General features: G+C 37.2%; 1 protein-coding gene across 2 annotated transcripts; it reads right to left on the minus strand.

Moving 5' to 3' along the window:
• Positions 1–1862: 1862 nt before the first annotated feature.
• LOC129323200 (potassium transporter 3-like) lies at positions 1863–16479 on the minus strand. 2 transcript variants are annotated; one of them, XM_054969800.1, is made up of 16 exons: positions 15718–16479; positions 15413–15556; positions 14998–15150; positions 12821–12936; positions 12189–12356; positions 11668–11795; positions 11464–11563; positions 10715–10774; positions 7620–7869; positions 7271–7519; positions 7116–7166; positions 6164–6424; positions 6029–6081; positions 5260–5374; positions 4145–4399; positions 1863–3377 (listed from the first exon to the last, which is right to left on the minus strand). In XM_054969800.1, exons 1-16 carry the CDS (start codon positions 16367–16369, stop codon positions 2272–2274), a joined length of 3861 nt encoding a protein of 1286 aa, XP_054825775.1. In that variant the 5' UTR covers positions 16370–16479; the 3' UTR covers positions 1863–2271. The 2 variants fall into 2 exon arrangements, with proteins under 2 accessions (XP_054825775.1, XP_054825776.1); XM_054969801.1 differs by having other exon boundaries at positions 7626–7869; positions 15718–16478.
• Between the last annotated feature and the right edge of the window lie 1874 nt (positions 16480–18353).

The raw sequence follows: 18353 nt of genomic DNA on the forward strand, positions 1-18353 counted from the left end.
GGGGGTGATTGTGCTTGGGACAAGATCTGGAAGCTTCAAGTTCCTCAACGATGGCTGGTGCATCATAATAAATTGCTCACCAATACGGCGTGGCTTAAACTGGGTATGGAAACTGATGGGATGTGCCATTGGTGAAGACAAACCGAAAGATGCCCCCCGTGTTCTACGAGACTACTCTTAGGCTTGTCATTACTGGATGAGATTGTTAAACCATCTCACAGAAATGTTTTCTTTGAGCTCTCCTTGAGTTGGTGGTCAAAGTGGAATATTAGAGGAACAGGGACGTGAAGGGACTCGGATTGGCCTGCCAGATTTTCTATAAGCTGTAGGGCGCTTTGAAAACGTAGGAATGAATCTGTGTTTGAGGGAAAATGTATGACGCATGACTCGATTTTTGCTCAGGTTAGTTTGATTCTTTTCAGCATGAAGACTTTCAAAACTCGAATGGCAGATGTGAATTTATCAGGCTCTGCCAACACTAAGAATAGATACTCGTGGACTGCACTACCACAGAATTGGCTTCTCCTTAACATCGACGGAGCGTTTTCACCAGGCTTGAACAGGGGAGGACGTGGCGGAGCCATCAGAGATCACACTCGGGCGTTCTTTGTTGGTTTCACTCACGGGTACGTGGGAAAAGATAGCTTGAATACTGAATTTTGTGCGATGTTGATGGGGCTCAAAATTGCATGGGATACAGTTCATAGGAGATTGATCTTGGAATCCGGTTCTCTAGAAGCTGTTACTGCTGTTAGAAGGGATAATGACCCTGCTCTTCACAACTACAACTTAATCGAAGAGATTCAAAATATGATGATAAGGGATTGGGAGGTTTCGGTGAGGCACATTCTTCGAACGGGAAATGCCGTGGCGGATCACTCAGCAAAGGGGGCGTGTATGGCCTGGTTTTAATCGTTTTTGCTTTCCGTGTTCTAGTCTTACTACTTGTAGAGGATATGAATAATCTGAACAACATTTAGGCTGTTCACTTGTCTTGCTTATAAAACATGAAACAAAAAATGATTAGCTAGACTAAGAATCTCTTGTGATTGGTAATTGGCACAAATGATTTTGACTATTATTTCCAGAAATTATGCATGATGATAAGGAAATTTTCAACCTAGAAAACCCTTGAAACATAGATTGCTTGAGGGCAAGACTTGTTAATTTGTTATCTCAACACATTTGAATGATGACTTTCTTGTAATCAGTCGGCATCGTCTTGAATAATTTTCTCAATCAAGGTATAACATAAAGTGTTGCGCTTTATAAGTTATGAATAATGGAATTAAAAAAAAAATCTATGATAAAAGAGAAAACATGCTTTGTTTGATATGTGAAATTTTAACTACAATCTTAATTTTTGACTATAGAAGAACTTTAATCAACTCCAGAGTCCATACTCCAAGAATATCTTAAACGAATTTTGCTTTTATGTTCTTATCTTTTAAGATTTATATTCTTGTAAGTCTTGTATTATTTTCCATCTTTTTAATATCTCAAATGACTAATTATATCGACCATTTTTTCATGACTATGATGATAATTGATAACCGGGTGCAAGTAAACATAGTTTTCGGTTAATTTTTACTTAAAATTTCTTTTACTGGTTTGTAATAGAATTACATGAGTATATTTTTATAATTAAACAACAAATTTTTGAAAATAAAATTATGATTACGTAAGATTTCATTGATTCTAATCTCTTATACTTTTGTTTATTATAAATTAAAAAAATATGCAAGTAGGTACCTTTGCTCCTTCCTTTCCTCTCCAACCAAATAGACACAAAACGACTAACGAGCACAAATTAGATAAAACAAATTTCACATCCACCTTGACCAGCATATATCAATCCGAGATTAATTTTGGAAAGTTTCATTTATTATTTCACTAAGGAATATAATTTACAATAGTCAAAATGAACAAACATGAAGATGAAAAGTTCATTCTGAAATCTAAATACAGACGCAAAAACGAGTGAGACTGTATGCGTAAAACCAAATATAGCAGAAAATGTGATTCTATGTAACAACAGTGACTGAGACATGGAAAACCAAGTACATATTTGGCAAGCTCATCACCCCGCACCAAACACCATTTCATTACAGAATCAAACATCTTGATATCAAACTATTCCTCTGGACACGCCAAGCATAAATGCTAGCGCAATACGGTGTGTATCGACTCTGTATAAGAAACAATCTGCCTATAGGTATTATGGCTTGCATATTCATCTAGTCGACATGATATCATACTCACAGAATAGTCTCAGACATGATAATTCATGCCTACCTTGATCAGATAGATGTGAGGAATGTTCAAGCTTACAGCAGGGGCCCGACAATTCTTTCGTAGAAAGGAGTACAGGTTGATGGCAAACCTTTTTATGAATGATGAGTTCCACTTGGCCTTTACGTGAGAATGGCTGATTACATAAGATGCCCCTGCACGCTTGGCTTCCACAAGCTCCAGAAGCTCCTCCTTGACACGTGGATCTTTATATATTGTATTTAGCAACTCGAATCGAATCCGTTTTCTATTGTTAAGTTCATGCGATTCCTGTTCATACATGGCTTGCAACCTCTTGAGCGTGGGGGACTTGCTGCTGCTTACTGTCAAGGTTCCAGAAAGACTCAAACTACTACTGCCTTCTTCAGCAATACCAGATTCTGACATTAACAATCTCGTCCCATACTTTCCAGATGTCTTAACCACTGCCATTCGGCCATCCACAGCACCATCTAGGTTTCTGGAACCACCTTCTGCTTCCAATTGGATGAATTCTGCTATGCTAAGCACCAGGTCATTCTCAAAATCAGCTTCATTGTTATAAACATCTTTATAACCATTTCGAACAATGCACCGGTACATTCGGTAAGATTTGGGACCAATTCGGCCAATGAGGTAACGTTCCTTGTGTGGTACACTAGGAACAGGTACAGTCTTAACACAAACAAAAACAACCACTCGGTAAAAAGCCGGCAAATTGGTCAAGAAGTGGGTGAAAGTCGCTGGTATTCCAGCAGCTAATTCAGTGTAGATGAGGCCAATTCCTGGGACCCTAACAATCCCAAGACTAGGACCCAGTGTAAGGATCCACTTCATGGAAACTTTGTTATGCAAGTCAAATAAATACTTTTTTCTAGAACCATAATGCCACACAAACATTACCACCAAGAAAACTGCAGAGAGAAACAGAGGAACCCAGCCACCTTTTGGGATTTTCATGCAATAAGAGGAAAGGAAGAGAACCTCTATTGAACCGAAGAATAAAAGAAATGCAAGAGCAGCTACAAGACTTAGATTCCCTACAAGGTTGATGACTAGAGATGTCAAACATGTGGTCACATATGTGACAATTAGACAAGCAATCCCTGCAATGCAGACCTTCATATTAGCAATCAACAGAAAACAAGTAATAATTTATAAAATATCATTATAAAGCAACCGTGGCTCCGTTGATGTATTTCATAACATAACCAGAAATTAGAATGTCCCAAATATTAGTCATTCAATGCCAGAAAATTGAAGTGAGAAAGATGCTTGTAAATAACCTCAATATGTTGATGTGCTGATGTGACAAGACAGGTGATTGGCGGATCAAAAGCAAAGGGTAGAATGCAGACACCACGATGAAAGACAATTTCTATACCAAATTAGTTTATGAATTCAAAAATTGCAATAGTGTGTGACTTAAATGCATGAGCAAGGGTAACGTCCAGTTCCTGATCAGTGAGTTCCTAAACTTCCAAAGAACCATAAGCAGATTTATCAAAAGAAACTTGGATGGGTAGGCTTTTATATGCTTCCATGTTGTAGAATACTTGGAGCATACCAAAATGCTAATGAACTTGGCCATTCCTCCTAATGCATCCAAAGTGATATCCACACATATATACAAACTTCTCAGGGGCAACCTTAAGAAACTGCCTAAAATTATGTTAACATTGCAATGGCTATCTGCTTATCACACTAATACTATAAACACCATGAACAACATCCAAATTCAAAATCATAAGGAAGGAATAACTTCTCTTGAAAAATAAAGTAACATGAAAATAAATGGCCTATAAGCACGATAAAATCTGCTTGGAGATATTACGTTAATCACAATTTTGAAGGCTGTTACAACACAGCTTACCATAGCCATATCCTATATGGATTGGATCTCCAAAACCAATTGTCACAGCCAAGCTGATAATCATAAGAATCCAATTTATCTCCGGTATGTATGTCTGCCCTTGGATCCATCGTCTGGAGTGTACAAACTTAACACGAGGAAAACAATCAAATGCATGGCATTGTTTGACAATTGAGAATGCTGCAGAGATAACAGCCTGACTTGCAACTATTGCTGCCAAAACAGCCACCACAAATACTGGCCAAAAAAGGACGTCTACAAAACAACAAAAGCATGCTGAAATACATTAGCAAAGTCGTAGGGGAATGAACCTGAAGAACTACCACATCAAATGCACTGTTGTCAGAAGACATAAAGAGACCAAAAATTGTACTGAAGCGCTAAATCTGGTTTTGCATGATACTGTTGCTAGCTGCATGATACTGTTGCTAGCTCAACTAATTTGCCTCATTTTCTAGTGAAATATCCCTCTTGTTAACTAGTGAACCAAACGTTAAGATATGATGTGCCCCGAAAGGTGTATGGCATGTAACAGCATGGAGAGCAAAGACAGATCAAATATAAAGATTATTCCAAAATACTTTGACTCTTGGTCTGTTTTGAAAGGGGGAAACTTGTGTAGTCAGCCAAAAAACAAACTTTTGATTAGGGCAAAAAAAAGCACTTTTTAATGATGGCAATTATGCATGCATCAACTTCCTACTTATTGCCAGAACGTGTTTAGATTATTTTTTCAACGACATCATGGGACTTTAATTATTCAACTGTTCAAACCTGTGCGGTTAAATAAGAAAAAAAAAATGAGTTGAATTACTTGTCGAGGGATGAATGAAAGAAAGAAAAAGCTTTGCAATTCTACTTGGATGCATATATTATGGTCACTCAGTCCAGAAACATCTGGACCAACATGAGCAGCCAGGAGTATCACTAATTCTTGAATTGGACATTTAACTAATGTGACAATCACAATGATGATATCATGGCCTAAGGGTTCAAATAGTAGCATCTGCAGAACATTATTAGATTTGGATGCAAAAAACTTCATGGATGCATTTTAGGATTTTATAAGATGGTATATCAGTCCTCAGTTAATCCTAGTACTTTTATTCTCTGACCTGGAATGGAAGCATAAAAGCTTATACGCACTGCAGATATATTCTTTGAAAGAAAAGCAGCCTGCCCCATGTATTGAAGGACTAGACATGGGTAAATGACACAACAAAATGCAACCTGCATGGCAAAGAGTCTTTAAAGTACACAATCGCAACAATCATTTCAACAGAAGCAATCTGACAATTTCTATAGCATGTTTAAGGAGGAAACAAGCACTAGTGAAGGCTTGTATTTGTTATGCCATGAATCATAGACAAAGCAAAATAATGTATCATAAACTCCTTATTGGGTAAACTATTTGACAAATTTATTTTACATCTTCAGCAATAGCTTACAAGTTTACCATAGTACAGACAGAATATTCCTTTCTAAATATAATTTACACACAATCTCACTGCTCAATCCCTCCACTTTTCATTATCATTTAGCAGACTATGACTATATCCCAGCCTCACCTACTCTCACACACATGCTAAACTTCAACAGTGCTATATCTCAGTGGAATAAAAATTGGTATGCATCATTAATTCATTATCCCTCAGATGAATTGATTTTGTCATGACCAAGTGTAAAAAGCATATCACAGTGAGGGCCACACTGACATGGATGATGATCCAAAGGATATCTCCAACCTCCCTAACAGAAACTTGCAGCTAACACCATTGAACATTATTGGGCTATAATCTATAGAAAAGACACTCAAGGACTGATCAGTGCCACATAAGGTAATTATTGAATTGAGGGTCAAACCCATAATTTGCCCACACATACCCTTATAGGTGCTTGCCCGTAGTATCCTAGGTCTGCAAACATAGCTTCAGTCCCTGAAGTTATCCAAGAGACCACACAATGAATCTAGTGAGTATAAAGTTTAAGCTGATTTTGAGTATCAATAGATGCACTGACCTGTACAACATAAAAACACTCCTCCAAGATTAGCCCAACCATCTTTTCCTGTAACCCGGAAGAACCTATATATATAATATGGAGATAGAGCCTGATATACTCTTGGATTCCATTTGATGACATTGTAAAGGCCAACCACGAAAGTAAACAGTAACCATAGGATCATGATGGGAGGAAACATGAAGGCCACATTGTGGGCACCACGGTGTTGCAGTACAAAGAGTCCAACCAGTAGAATACAAGAAATAAGAAGCAACATACCTGCTTAGGGGTATCTATGTAAGCTTTCATAGCAAAACTACATAGATTGCATACTATTTCTCAAGAGACATGGGACTAAACCAATACAGGCTATGGAATGCAAAAATAAAAATTGTTAGGAATAAAACTAGCATTGAATGTTTCATCAATTCCACTTTACTGGAAATACACGGTCAGCGATTCATTTAACGTTCCCTACTTAGACCAAGAGTGCCTATATTCCTGGAAAGTACTACTTCTGCCACTCTTCCTTTTTCCACTCCACTTACTCCTTCCCCTTGCAACTGCAATTGGCAATTCTCTGCAATAGGTGCTGCCAGGGAAAATATTGGCTACATATGTCACATCTGAAAACTTAAAAGATCATGACTGTTTCCTTGCAGCCAGTTGCAACCCTAGCATAACATAATGAACTTGATGCATAAAAGAGGGAAGTCATCCAAGTTAAAGGCCTTAAGAAATATCAGCATCATGTGAACATCACATGCCCTGTTAATTGCTGTCACCATTTCATGACTTCACCTTACAATCTAACTTGCAAGACATAGGCAGCAGCTTCCATGATAACAAAATAATACAATACAATTATATCTATATTTAATTAAAAAAATTCGTTGATTTATTTTATTAAGATGATTTAGGCATTGATTATCATAATGCTAAGTAGAAGATTAGGTTTTTCTTGACTTACTATTATTCGTAGCCATTGTCTGGTTTTCCAGCCCTTTAATGGATGAGAGAACTGCAAGAATTGGGTTCTGATCAACACAGATGCTTATGAAGGTAATGAATGGCATAGAAATGCACTAAGGTGAAAAATCAACCAGAAACAATGTCTTCCTTTACCAGAAATAGCAGGTGTCAGCGCACCAATGCAAACAACCATACAAGCACCAAGAAGAACGAAAATAAGCAATGCAGGTTTTGTGCTCTTATGTCTCTCAATGAATCTTTTCAAACGTGAGGATGGCATATTTCTATTTGAGCTACAAGGCTTATGATATGTAGAAAGCTCCTCATCAGATGCTTGAAGATTAGGTAGCAGACAAAATTTTGCATTTCTGCAAAGAAGTGAATACAAAGCGATAATTCCCCCTGCAAAGGAGCTGAAAGTATTAATAACACGCTAAATTATGAAGGGCAGGCAGAAAACAAAGGAGGGAACCAAATTCACAGCATCATCATAAAGACCAACCCTTACCTTCACCATTATCATCTGAATTCAACATGATAATGATATACTTGAACAATGACGTAAGAGATAGAATCCAAAAAATCAGAGAGAATGCACCAAATATTGCCTCCTCATTTTGAAGATGTTGCAGTCTACCAGAAAATATACTTTGATATACATAAAGAGGGGAGATGCTTAGGTCACCAAACAAAAAACCTAAACTCTGGTATGCCAAGAAGGGAACTGCTTTACGTTGATATTTGCACTCCACCTGTTTAAAGAGAATCATCAAACACACTGGGCATACTTTTCTTTTACAGACGAAACAGACTGTAAATACAGGTTCTTCTATTATGGGTAGAAGATTTAAGTTCCCTTTTGATTCAACAATGAGAGGTCCAAAATGATAGCCAAAGACACAAAATTAGGAAACTAAGAACAATGATGCAGATAGAGGCAGTCAGCCGCTTCTTTTCTCCTTCTTTTTTTTCCTGCACAAGTGTGCATGTCATACAATTTGCATGTAAAAGAAAGAGTAAGAGAGTAATGATAGCGAGGGCATCAGATACTTACGAAGCTCAACTATCATTTGAGAGACATCCCTATCTTATAATGACAGATTAACAGCCTGCTTAATCAAATTCCAGCAGCTATTTTTTCGCCCAGAATTTCATTCAGAAGCAGGGTTGAAAATATATGTTCTATCGTACCCCATAAACTGCTGCAAGCTTTTAAATTACACGGAAAACCCATCTACTACTGCCGTAAAGACTCAAAACACATCTCGAGTTTTATTAACGCCTCTAACACTGTTGAAAATCTATGTTTATGTCGATGACCAAGTTTTAAATGACAGATGTCATTTTCGCTTTGGAAATAAAATCTGACCACATAGTGCCATCATATAACCATATTTTCGGTTCTAACTTGAGGGGGAGCGTTGAGAGGATGATTGAGGTCGAGCACGGAAGTGAAGGATCGATTGGAAGAAGAATCAGAATAACACGTAATTTGAATCGAAGCAGAGGAAATCAAATCTGTAAAAGAATTTTAAACAAACCTGCAGAAAAGCCATATTGGATACGAATGGCGAATGCATTTCATTTGCAGTAAGTTTAACCGGAAAGGAAAAGGAAAAGGAAAATAAGCTTGCTAGGGCTGACATGTTAAGACAGAGGTTTCCAATTCGATGAAGAAAAGAAGAGTACCCTGGCGGCAACACCTCGGTCTCTGTCCGAATCGTCGGAGCTCATGGCGAAACCAGAATAACTGAATGGGAAAGAGTTTTCAGTTTCCCGATGGAGCGTTTAGCGTTGAATCAGTCCGCGGGTCTTTTGACAGCTCGTTTATTTCACTTTGCCCAATATTCATTCATTCTTGGTGCATTTGGCTTCCAAAATTTCCCCTTTCTGGTTCGTAATTAAATTTTGGATCTTTTTTCTATTGCGGCGTGCTCTGCACAAGGGCGTGGGCGATCACGTCGCCTCTTCAATTTGAGAAGGAAGCACTTTCCTTGGAATTTCTCAAAACCATCAGTATCGGAATGACAAGGACGTAACTATGTTGCGTTGCTAACGTGTCATGTAAAATACAAAACAACAAAAGAGCAAAAATTAAAAATAACATCACAGTGTCTGACAGCTTGGCAACCTACCTGCGACTTCCCGCCTAAGGCCTGCTAGTATGGCTGCTACAGAACGCCCAGTGAATAAGCACCGAATGGTGGGGCCGGAAGCGGGCCACGTGTCAAGCAATGATTATCGAATGTAATATGATGGATGGTCGAAGGCAACGTCATGAAATTGTACCCTTCATCAATTTAATGATTAATTCGATTAATCCAACCGCCATCTTCATCAATTCATCCAGAGTCACCTGATTCACCATCATGTTCGGACCGGATTACTGGATCGGTTCCTGATTCAACTGATCCGCCAGTCCAATTTGATTCTCAAAATAATGGTCAAAGTCTCCTTCCTTTTTTTTTTTTGGCTAAATTACTTGCGCGCGCGCGCGCGCGCGCGTGTATAACTAGATAAAAGTGCATTCTTAGATAGACTTTCGGAAGGACTCTTCCATACGAAACACAGCAAGCATGAATTCTCACCGCATATGAGAGTGTTAGGAAACTCGACTGCCTGGATCGTTGGACTCGAATGCAGTTCAATGTCCTGTTTGATGTAATGAGAAAACTAAAGAAAGAAGAAGCTGACCAAAAACAACAAACCGGTCTGGAATGAATTACAACCGATAGAATCGATGGATCAATGAATCAAACTGGTCACATATTCTGTGTTTTAAAAAAAAATTAATCGATAATTTAAGTACATCCATATGTAATAAACATAGAAAAATGAAGAACAATAGGTAAATAAGCAAAAATATAGATACACATATACACGTACACAATTCGGAATAAAATTATGAAGTATTAATGTATATTACCTATCTCTCTCTTTAGATTTAAACATTTATCCTGTGATTTGAATTATTATTTCTTTTTAATTTAAACACAAAATATCCAACAAATAGACCTGAAAACTTCAGCCACCAATAACAATAACAATTGCAAATTGCAATGATTATAGAATGGTTTTGTTGTGTAAATAATTTCTTCCTCTTGTGCTCATTCAAAGGGAAGCAACAAGAAGGGGAAAACAGCATGCAGTTCTCTAAACAGAAAAAAATAAACAAGTGGGCTTGCCATCAGCAATTGGAGATCATAAAGCCAATATCAATTAAGCTATGCAAGCACGATGGGATAATTTTGCTCCTCCGCACTGCAGTAGCTAATATTTAAAGATCGAAGATCTGATAATGATCATCCGGAATCAATCCTCACGCTCCCTTGTCTTGATTGCAATAACAGTAAATCTCAGCATCTCTTACCTAGTCTTGGTATCACCACTTTCTTTTTAATGTATGAGTACTTTACAGGCTTTACATTTTAGAAGACTCAAACTCTATTTTCTAATTGCAAGAGCTGTCTTGAAATGACGTCACTAAATTTTCCTTAGTATGATACAATTACAGTCAATGCTACTTGCACGTGTCAAGTCTCCGACAAAATAAAAAAGCAATTCAACCAGAGGTTACTTGCGACGTCTGTTGCTTACCGTTTCTGGGTTGCCTTTCCTCATCATGGCAGCAAACTCATCATAATTAATTCTTCCATCCTGCAAGAAAGATGAGATTTTTAGCCAAGGATAACTTAACAAGTATATACGAACGACCAAAGCTTCACAGGATGCAGAATGAAGGATCACCAGATACGTAATATTTTTATTTGTTTACAGGATGCGGATTGAAGGATCACCAGATACCAGTATTTTTTTCCCCCTTCCATAATTCTCCAGATTTCACCACTACTGAAAGGCATGTTCTTTCCAGTTTTATCGTCTTAAAATTAAATGTTGACAATAAAAGCCACCCAAAAAGATTAACCATGTTTAGAATCCAAAATATGCACCAACTAACTGCATTTCCTAAAACAATTTTATGAGCAGCAAGGCAAAATCCCAAGGATCATGCCTAAAATGACCAGGAAAAAAAAAAAAGGAAGACAACCGGAGCATAAGTACAAGCAGAGTCCAACTTCTAGTTCAACTAGGTCTTCTACTACCTTTCACCCTAGCTTAAACACCCAATACCAAACAGAAATTACATAGTAATATTTTCTCCTCCTGGTTGTTTTTGGGTTGTGTTGGATGGCACCTGAACATGGCCATTCTTTGTCCAATTTCTTGAGTGAGAGACAGTTACAAGTAAATAGAAGTAAAATAGTTTATGGTGGCCATTCCAACATTCGCAGGATGCCTGCATGCTTGAGGAAGATCTAGACACAAAATTCAGAGGACGAACTTACATTGTCTGCATCAACTTCAGCAATGATCTCCTTTATAGTATTTTCATCACCCATATTATACTTCTTTAGTGCATATTCCAACTCTTCCTTCGTGATATACCTATAAAAACAGAAGTTAAAAGACAGAGAAAAGAAAAACTTAAATATAAGATTCAACAGTGAAAGAGAATGCTCTCAGTATGAAGGAAACTTAAGTGTGATTACCCGCTCCTGTCCTTGTCAAAATATTCAAATGCTTTGTATAGGTGGTCCTCTCTGTCCATTCTATTCATGTGCATGGTAGCTGTAATAAATTCAATATAATCAATGGTTCCATTTCCATCTACATCAGCCTGAGAACCCAAAAATAATGTTACAATGGTGAACTGAGAAGGATCATTTTAAGTCAAGACAAGTGGTAATGGTGTTATGATATAAAGCAACTCTAAAGACAATACCTAAATCATTTTTTGCAGAGCATAAGTTTAAATATGAATTCTCAACATTAGACAAATAACAGTTTCCTCCAACATATTAATTGCTCCGGCTTGTGAGGTTCTAATCCTAATTGGTGATTTAGGTCATTGTTTTGAAATCGGATGCAATCTTTTTCACCACCAAGCATTCGCCCCAGTTAAAAATAACGGAGCCCAAATTTCCTAGAAGCAGACAGATATTTTCTCTTGGGCCACTAGAACCAGACAAAGCTAAGGTATGATCAAACAAGAAAACAAAATAAATTTTACCGCTTCCATCAACTGCCTCACTTCAGACTCAGAAAGCTTACTGCCCAATTTGGGGAGACCGACTTTCAACTCTTCAAAAGTGATAGTTCCACTGTTATCTGTGTCCATTGATTTGAACATTTCCTTCAAGCCAATGATTTCTTCTTCAGAAAGATTTTCTGCAATTACCTGGAATAAATAGAAGATTTTTCTAAATCCTTTTACACTAAATCCAAGGACTGGGCCCTCTGAGGGACTTCAAGCCCCACATTAAAGAAATGCGTGTACAAGTGTATTAAAGGAGGAAGTAAACTCAGGCCCAAAAACAGCAGGATGCATACTGTTTGGCTAGCACTCATTGCGTTTTTTCTTTGAAAAAAAAAAAATGATGAGCAAGTCTTTTTCTTTTCGACAAACGGCAGAAAGTCTTATTTGTGCAATAAATATTTTTTTCCTTTCCACATCAATGGACAGCTTGGCAAATGAAAAAACAGAGATTTCAACAAACAAAGCAGATGCTATTTAAGCACAAGTGTATCACAGCATTGAAACCCTTGATCTAGTCCAGCCACGGTTACCTTTTCCTCATTTATTCTTTAACTATCTTTTGGCATTTCCATTACAAACAACAATGATGATAACAAATAAGTTACCTTCAGAGCTACTTTCTTTAGTTTGTTCATTGCCCGGAATTGTTTCATTCTGATCAAAACAGCAGTGTCAAGAGGCTTATCAGATGCATCCCCATCTTCTCTCATCCAAGGATGATCTAGAGTAGATGTAGAACTCTTATTATGACTGGTTGATTTGAATAACCAAAATGCTTTGGAAAGTACATCATCAATCATCAATATTCTTTTAAGGTGTTTAAAATAAAAGGACATGCATGTAACGTATGGATATTATGTTTCTTAAACAAGCACCCTAACCAATCATTTTTTTTTTTAATTGTGCACAGGAATCCTTCTTTTAGAGGCAATCTTGTTTGAGGCATGGAGTACCTTATCGTGTTTCAAACAGGATTGCCTCCAATAGAAGGATATATCTGCACAATCCCACAAAAAGGGTGAGGCAACAGTCACTTCTTAACCATGATATAAATCATTGAATAAGCATATGCACACTACTCTTTTGATACAATTCTGAATGTAACAGTGTATGTTTACCTTAGAAGCTGATAGAGCCCCTCATTATTTTACTAAGACTTATCAAAGGAAGTCAAAGGGGAAGAATGACTCTAGTAGAATAATGGTGACTGGTCCAGAGGTTTATCCTTCGGTCTCTAGCCGTAAGGAACAGTAGCGTGGAATCAATGATAGAGCCCCTCATTATTTTACTAAGACTTATCAAAGGAAGTAAAAGGGGAAGAATGACTCTAGTAGAATAATGGTGACTGGTCCAGAGGTTTATCCTTCGGTCTCTAGCCGTAAGGAACAGTAGCGTGGGATCTTAGTTATGGTCAAAGATCCCACGCTACTGTTCCTTACGGCTAGAGACCGAAGGATAAACCTCTGGACCAGTCACCATTATTCTACTAGAGTCATTCTTCCCCTTTGACTTCCTTTGATAAGTCAAACCTCTGGACCAGTCACCATTATTCTACTAGAGTCATTCTTCCCCTTTGACTTCCTTTGATAAGTCTTAGTAAAATAATGAGGGGCTCTATCATTGTTACAAGTCTTCCTCTGATTCTGGCCAAAACCCTATCTCCCCTGAATGATCACAAAAGTAACAACATTACAAGCTCAAACCTCACAAGAGGGTTCACTCCTTTTGGCATTCGAGAGGCCAGTCTCTCCTCTCGCTTCTCTTCCTTTCCCCCGGATATCCCTACAATACAAGCAAAAAGATAAAATATACCCACAGCATGGACAGCATGGCTTCCCCCCTAGCCCATACCTCCCAAAAGATCTTAGTTATGGTCAAAGATCCCACGCTACTGTTCCTTACGGCTAGAGACCGAAGGATAAACCTCTGGACCAGTCACCATTATTCTACTAGAGTCATTCTTCCCCTTTGACTTCCTTTGATAAGTCTTAGTAAAATAATGAGGGGCTCTATCATTACCTTCCACTTATCAAAGGAAGTCAAAGGGGAAGAATGACTCTAGTAGAATAATGGTGACTGGTCCAGAGGTTTATCCTTCGGTCTCTAGCCGTAAGGAACAGTAGCGTGGGATCTTTGACCATAACTAAGATCCCACGCTACTGTTCCTTACGGCTAGAGACCGAAGGATAAACCTCTGGACCAGTCACCATTATTCTACTAGAGTCATTCTTCCCCTTTGACTTCCTTTGATAAGTCTTAGTAAAATAATGAGGGGCTCTATCAGAAGCTGATGAGAGACAAATCAAGAGCAAGTCATGCATCAGGCAAGGAGAAAATCAAAGGGATTTTTTTTTTTTTTTGGGTCGTTGGCTCGAGGAGAGAATTGAAGGCTGAGTAATTAGTAGACACTAAACTAATATGTAAAAGGATTTAGTACTAATATGTGAACCATGCTCGTGTTCTAACTTCGTTCTTTGTTCCTTCTTCCTTTCTTGAGTCCCCTCTCTTTTTCTTTTTATATTTGGGTATGGGAAGGGGGGAGGGTTGTGTAGAGATGTGTTAAATGTGAATATAGATAGCATTCTTTGTTCCATCCTATACAAAGACAGAATATTGACATATTTTTAACAATATTATTATGGAGCAATAAGAACAAGTGAAAATTCGCTTGAAGATGCAAGATCCAATATAGAACTTTATCAAAACAAAAATGAGACCGCTTTTGATGAAAAGCAAAAAATAATAATAATAATAATAAGTTTACGAGAAGAATCAAACTTACTAAGGACATCAACAGCTGAAAGGCGTTCTCTAGGATCAGCTCGTAGCATCTTTCTAACCAAATCTTTGGCACTACTTGATATGGATGGCCAAGGCTTTGACACAAAATCAATATTTCCCCGAAGAATCGCATCAAAGATGCCCTGTTCATTTTCTTCACACAGAAGATTAGAAGAGAATATGAGAAGCAAAGATAAGGCTAAAAAAGTCGAGGTAATATGTCTGATTTTAGACAAAAAGTTCAATTTCCAAGGTGAAACACTGAGTAACAACTTTTAAGCTGAATGTCGCACAGAAAGCTCAACCAACAATGTCAGATACAATGACAAACATTTAACTTTCATGTGCCAATTTGATATAAATCAATAACAAATTTCAAGCTCTAAAGGCTTAAAAAGAATAGGAAGGAGCATTACCAGCCCAGAAAGGCGGGACACCACTAAGCAGAATGTACAATATAATCCCGGCACTCCAAATATCAGCTTCTGGCCCATAACTTTTACGCAGCACCTCAGGAGCAACATAATATGCACTCCCAACAAGATCGCTAAAAAAATCTCCTGTTCTCAAATTTGAACAGTTAAGTTCAGAATCATCATTAGTTGAAAAGTTCATCAAAAGGGTGCAATGGGACCACCAAATCGTGCCCAAAAGGCAAGGGAAGGAATAGGATAAGTCAACGAATGCAAATAACCACAAAAGAAAAAGAACGAGAGCAAACCTGACTTGAAGAACACGGAGAGACCAAAATCAGTGGCCTTAAGAGGCGAGCTATCGTCTTTACTGAGGAACAAGAAATTCTCGGGCTTCAAATCTCTATGAAACACTCCCATGGAGTGACAACTATGCACGACCGTCATGATCTGGCGACACAAGTTTGCTGCCGCTCGCTCCGAGTAATGGCCTTTGGCTATGATCCTATCGAAGAGCTCCCCGCCAGCACAGAGCTCCATGACCAAATTGACAGAGTGACGATCCTCATAAGCTCCTTTGAGCTCCACAATGTTGCGATGACCGGTGAGGTGGTGCATGATCTGAACTTCGCGGCGAATATCATCGATATCGTCGCGGTTAATGAGTTTGCGGGTGGCGATGGACTTGCAGGCGAATTGTTGTTTAGTGACTTTGTGGCTGACTAAGTAGGTGACACCAAATTGACCACGACCTAGTTCGCGGCCGAAGATGTAGGCGGAACGGACGTCCTCCATGGGACGGCCGAGGACGCGGCCGACGGCGGAGGAGAGAGGAGGTTTCGGCAGTGGGGGCCTAGAATTTGGAGGAAGGACGGAGAGGCCATTGGAAGGTAGGGCAGACTCGGGGCAGTCAGAACTGAGTTGGTTTTGGTCGGAGGGGACGCCGCTGCAATTGCCCATGGACGGGGTACAGGTCGGGTCAACGTCACTAGCAGAGAGAATAGTCTTGGTCGGCGTTCTGAAAATGAGGCGGCAACTTCAATGGCGACAACACATGGACTCCGAAGTTGCACCCAAGTATATTTAATTGCTTTGGAGTGCTTCGATGTGAGATGTATAAATTAATGAAAAATATTAGCCATTTTGAGTTGTTTAAGAGAGTTAAAAGGTAATTTTTGTTTCAGGACCTTCCGTGTAGAATCTACGGTTGTTCTAAACTTAGATTTTGATTTATTTTTATACTTAAACTTTAAAAACTCTACACCCTATTATCTTACAATTTATGCTTCACTTGTTATCTATTATATGTTTAATTGGACTTGTTTTATTGATTTTTTTTAGCCACATAGCATCTAATGGATGTCAAATTAAAATTAAATAAAATTATATTTGTTTTTGAAGTATTCGTTAAAAGACACATGATGTCTTAAATTTAATTTTTTTTGGTTTATTTTCTCCCTCAAGATGTTAAGAAAAACTAACCACACATGGCCTAACTTTGATGACACGTGGCAAAAAAAAAGTTAACAAAACATATCCAATTAAATAAATAATTGTCACGGCGAATGAACAACAAGGCAATTAGATAACGAATTTTAAAAGTTTTAAGACAAAAATAATCAAAATTTGAGTTTAGCTGCAGGCCTTGCACGGAAAGTTTGAGTATAAAAATGACCCATATCCATTTTAAAAATGTAATTAATAATTTGTTAAACAAATGTTTTTAGTTAGGATGTAATAATTAATTAGAATATTAAGATAATTGAACATGAATGAAAGGAGTAGAGTTTAGGATGATAAATTTAAAAAATTAAAATTATTTAAAATATTCTGAAATAAATAATTGTAATTACAAAAATAATTTAGAAAGCCACATTTTCTTTTCTTCTATTCTTAAAAAAAAAAGAATTCTTTAGTTGTATTTTTGAACTTATAATTTGAGATGTAACTTTCCCCCAGAAAAAAGTGCCTCCCAGACAAACACTTGAGGTATTAACCTTGCTTTGATAATTTTTATTTTTATTTGTGTTTCTAAAGTACATGGGAGTCTCAAGGAAATAAAAGAAAAAGGAGGTCTTTTTAAGCTTTTGCGATTATCTACTTCCTAATTATAGGTTTTGTTCTCGTATTAGAGCCATGTTTGCCTTGAAAATTGATACCATTTTGGATGTCTTGGAAATTCAAGAACTCAATTACGGTTTTTGAAGATGAAGAGCGTTGAAATTGACTTTTTACTCTATCAAAATTGCTGGAAAAGCAGCCGCCGCGGCTGCATGCATGGGCGTGCATGGGCGGGGATAGACTGGAAGGAGATCGTGTTGAAGTCAAAGTCAACACAAAAAGATATTGAGAGGCTCCAAAGTACCAGTGTTTAAACGAAGGCCAATCCGTAACCCAACTGCATTCCAAAAAGATACAGTACCAGTGTTTATTTAAGCTTGTTTTTATTTGTAAAAAAATGTGGAAAGTGAAAATATATATATATATATATCATCTCCATTATTATTCATAATTTACAAGTTTTCCTTAACTAATTTACATAAATAAAAAATTAAATGTAAAGTATATATTTGGTCCTCAAATTTTATATAAAATTTTAATTTAATATTTTAATTTTATAAAATATATTTTTATTCTTCTGTTAGTTCAAAATAATCATTTTTATGCTAATTATTATTATTTTAAAAAAATAAATTCAATATGTTAACATCTATACTATTTTGATACTATTTTATTAATATTTAAATGTTTAATATAAAACTCACGATACTAGAGTTAAATAATTAAAAATATATTTTATAAATTTAAAGAATTAAAATGAAACATCATTTATGAATTAAAGAATTAAGTGTGCACTTTAGTCAAAAATTAATTAGAATTAGTTTGTATTAATATTATCTCATCTTTTTAAAAACACCCATAATTAAATGTTATAAATCACGAC

The sequence above is a fragment of the Prosopis cineraria genome, unplaced genomic scaffold (assembly GCF_029017545.1).
Source record: "Prosopis cineraria cultivar Desert tree isolate PC_DT_omini unplaced genomic scaffold, ASM2901754v1 PC10, whole genome shotgun sequence".
Taxonomy (NCBI): Eukaryota; Viridiplantae; Streptophyta; class Magnoliopsida; order Fabales; family Fabaceae; genus Prosopis; species Prosopis cineraria.